Source organism: Protomyctophum parallelum (genome assembly GCF_964188405.1).
Source record: "Protomyctophum parallelum genome assembly, chromosome: 2".
Classification (NCBI taxonomy): Eukaryota; Metazoa; Chordata; class Actinopteri; order Myctophiformes; family Myctophidae; genus Protomyctophum; species Protomyctophum parallelum.
Window position 1 is genome coordinate 45,887,363 of NC_139699.1, and position 3,680 is coordinate 45,891,042.

The window sequence follows — 3,680 nt, forward strand, 5'->3', positions numbered from 1 at the left end:
TCTCACCTCCTCCATAAGGGTCCATTCGTCTGTGCTCAGCTCCATGCTGGACAGTTTCTTCTCGAAGATGACGGCTGATACAGCTGCTTTCTGCTTTGCAGCCACACAGATCATGTCATAAGTACTATTCCAATGCGTTGGACAGTTGTTTATCAACTTCTGGTTGTCTAATTCGAACAGTATTTGTTTAGCCTGCAGGAGTTCATAATCAGTGCACAACCTATTGAAATGAGCTGCTGCCATTTTAAGCCTGCTCACGGGTTTCTCAATGGCTCTGACGCCCAGGCCTTTACGCACAGCCAAGTTTATGGTGTGTGCCACACACGGTATGTTAGTAGTCAGCAGGTGCCTCTCCACTGCGTTGACATAGTTCAGCGCATTGTCGGTAGCAACAGCAGTCACAGATTTCCTGTCTATGTTGAATTCATCCAAAACGCCTTTAATGCATCCTGCAACATTTTCTGCAGTGTGAATTCCCTTCAGCTCTGGTGTTTTAAGAACGACTTTGTGCATTTTCCAATCGTCTGAAATCCAATGGGCTGTTACAGTTACATAGGCACATGTTGCAATGGATGTCCAGCCGTCAGTTGTAAGAGCCACAGGCTGTCTTTGACCATTATCTTGATATTCTCTATGGTGCTGTTGTACAGCTCGCCAACTCTACTTGTCACTGTCGTACGGCCAGGTACATGGTATCGCGGTTCCAATTCCCGAACGAACTCCCTGAACCCCAGCCCTTCAGGCAGACTGAGTGGTCTCATGTCCTTTGCTAAGAACTTACTAAGTTTCATTGTGACTGCCTCTTGCCTCGCTGGAGTAAGAGAACTTGCCGCAGGCGGGGAATAGTATTCGCTCAAACGTGGTTGTTTGTTTGGTTTCGGTGTTGACAATGCCTCATGCTCTGGTGGATGTATATTTTCGAGATGTTTCGCCAGGTTGGTTGTTGAGCCGTGGTAGGCTAACTCCGACTTGCATATCTTGCAAACAACTTTTTTCTTTGAAACAATTTCCCTGTTTACTGACCAAAAGCCATAGTGCTTCCATACAGCACTTTTAAGATTACCCCGGGTGAAAATCACTCGTCGCGGATCCTCTTGCGAGGAAGAACTGACTGCTGCTGCCATCATTGATGTTGCTAACTTGCTCGGCTCCTGACATGAGTGCGCTGTGTTTTGTTTTAGTTTCCCCGCGTTGATGCGGAAGCAAGCTACTGTGATCTCGCGACAACAACTGCTCAGTAAAGTTATATGCGGTCAGTCTCGCGAGAACCCAGAGGCATTTTTTTATTTTTAATATTCGGACCTTAATTTGATATATTCGGTTATTCATTTATTTTTTGGATTCGAAAATTGGTTTGAATATAGAATATTTGTTGGCAGCTCTACCACCTAGTGGTCTGGGGAGGTAGTTAAATTCTGCCGACGGTAATGACGAGATGTTTACTCATTTACACCCAGCCTCCCAGACTGAGAATATGAATGAGCAAGTCAGCCAACCAATCACAGGCAACAGGCATTCTGATTGGCCAGTATGAGATGGTGTTTTGATGCTTTGATGCATGATGATGTATGATAATAAGAGCTGTTAATTCCGCTAAATATGATGTAAAGTAAACATTAAAACGCCTAAATATGACGTTTAAACGCCATTGATATTGAAGGGAAAACGTCATATGTAAACGGCAAGCAAATCGGCTAACCAATCACATGTTGGTGGGAGCGCTTGACCAATAAGGGACCACCTTATGTATCTTATGTAGCAATGTCAAATGTCCGTTAACATAAATTGATGTACTATGACAAGAGCGCCCCTCATTTCACACGGGTGTGATTTTTGTCATACACAAAGATACATTTTCCATTGACAATGAAAGGAGAATTTACGTCATATGTGTCCCTTCTAAAACGGTTAGTCCCAATACTTGATTCTGATTGGCTGCATGGTTACCGTTGTAAATATCACGATAATCCACACCTTCAATCACTTCAAATCATTCCCAGCTGATCCCGCAGCTCTGTAGCTGAACTGGGGAAGGGGAGCACTTGATTGTCTTACAAGCCCTCGCCGTGCGAGTGTCTATGCGTCCGAGTAAATCAACATGTTACAGCATGATGTACCGGCAGCTGGGCCAGCTGAAGACAAGCTGTGCCTCTTTGGAGCAAGAGCTGGCCAAGTGGGACGGGAGACTCCAACAACAAGACCAGGCCCTAACAGAACTCCAGAAACAACAAGCTCTCGCTAAGGATGGGATGGAGAAGGAGAAGGCCAAAGTAGATGAACTGACCAAGGCCAACAGCAGCTTGGAGAAGAACACCACCAGACTGACTGCTGAACTCAAAACCTTAGCGGACAAAAGTGACAAGGAGTTGCGTGAGCTGCGGGAGGCCAAACAGCTGTTGATCCAGCAGAAACTGGAGGTGCAGGGCCAGGTGGAGGCAGCGCAGGCAGTCCTGGAGAAAGAGCAGAAGGAGCATCTGGCCTCCCGGGACGGTGTGGCCAAGAGGGAGGAACAGCTCCTCGCCCAGACCAAAGAGGTCCAGGCCCTGCTGGCGGCAGAGAAGCGAGCCAGGGAAGAGCAGGTGAAGCGCGGCGAGGAGGCGGAGGCTAAGCTGGGCGTGCAGGTGACCGCTCTGAACGAGAACGTGGCCACGCTGAAGAGAGAGTGGCAGGGCAGCCAGAAGCGCGTGGGCGAGCTGGAGAAACAGACGGACGAGCTGAGGGGAGAGATCGCCGTGCTGGAGGCCACGGTCCAGAACAACCAGGATGAGAGGTGGGCTCTGCTGGAGAGGTGTGTGAAAGGCGAGGGCGAGCTTGAGAAGCTTCAAGCCAAAGTGGTGGAGATGAGACGGAAGCTGGATGACACGACGGCAGCCATGCAAGAACTTGGCAGAGAGAACCAGTAACTGCAGATCAAGCAGTCCCAATCTCTGACCAGGAAGTGGACAGAAGATCAGGATGTGCAGAACTGCATGGCATGTGGAAAGAACTTTTCTCTGGCCATCAGGAGGGTGAGAGATGACATTCGTGCTCAGGGTTGATTGTTTATGTTCACACAGATATAGGCCACTCGTAGTTGTGAGACTGTCCTGTCCTGCGAGTTAACTGTAGACTATGCCTCTGTCTTGTGTCTCTGCGAACATCCAGCACCACTGCAGACATTGTGGGAACATCTTCTGCAACGAGTGCTCGTGCAGGAACGCCCTCACCCCCTCTTCGAAGAAGCCAGTACGAGTGTGCGAGACGTGCTTTGAGGAGCTCCAAGGGTGATCTGACTTCCCCCATGTAATCAATAAATATATGCCAGTCTAGGGCTAATTCGGTACACCTGTGTGTTCCTGTGTATCATTATACCGTGGCGGGATTTTAATAGTTGCCAGCATTGGAGAGAGGGTGATCTGTGTGTTACGTATGTGCCCCCGGACTTTAGGATGAACTGAACACCCACTCAGAGTTGTCTGCATGAAAATAAGTTGTGTCGAGTTGGTTTCTTCGGAGTGCTGCTACAGTACAGTTGTCTACTGCAGCACGCAGAGGATGATGCTAGAACTCTGGACTATTGTTTCCGTGGCAACACCGTTGGGGGAGGGGGGGGGATAGAAGGGGGTGACAGACAGGGTGCTGCTGCTGCCTCAAGTCACCTCTGCCGCGGCAACGCCTCCTTCCATTTACTTGGAACGATG

The 3,680-nt window shown here is 48.9% G+C and overlaps 1 protein-coding gene across 1 annotated transcript; it reads left to right on the forward strand.

Moving 5' to 3' along the window:
- The first annotated feature begins 2,195 nt into the window (after positions 1–2,195).
- Positions 2,196–3,188, forward strand: LOC310878750 (early endosome antigen 1-like). Its single transcript, XM_083793128.1, has 2 exons — positions 2,196–3,008; positions 3,145–3,188. The coding sequence occupies exon 1, from the start codon at positions 2,250–2,252 to the stop codon at positions 2,901–2,903; it is 654 nt and encodes a 217-aa protein (XP_083649254.1). The 5' UTR covers positions 2,196–2,249; the 3' UTR covers positions 2,904–3,008; positions 3,145–3,188.
- The last annotated feature ends 492 nt before the right edge of the window (positions 3,189–3,680 follow it).

Excerpts from the sequence above, each read along its gene's own strand:
- LOC310878750 (XM_083793128.1), top strand. The coding sequence starts at position 2,250 with ATGGAGAAGGAGAAGGCCAAAGTAGATGAACTGACCAAGGCCAACAGC.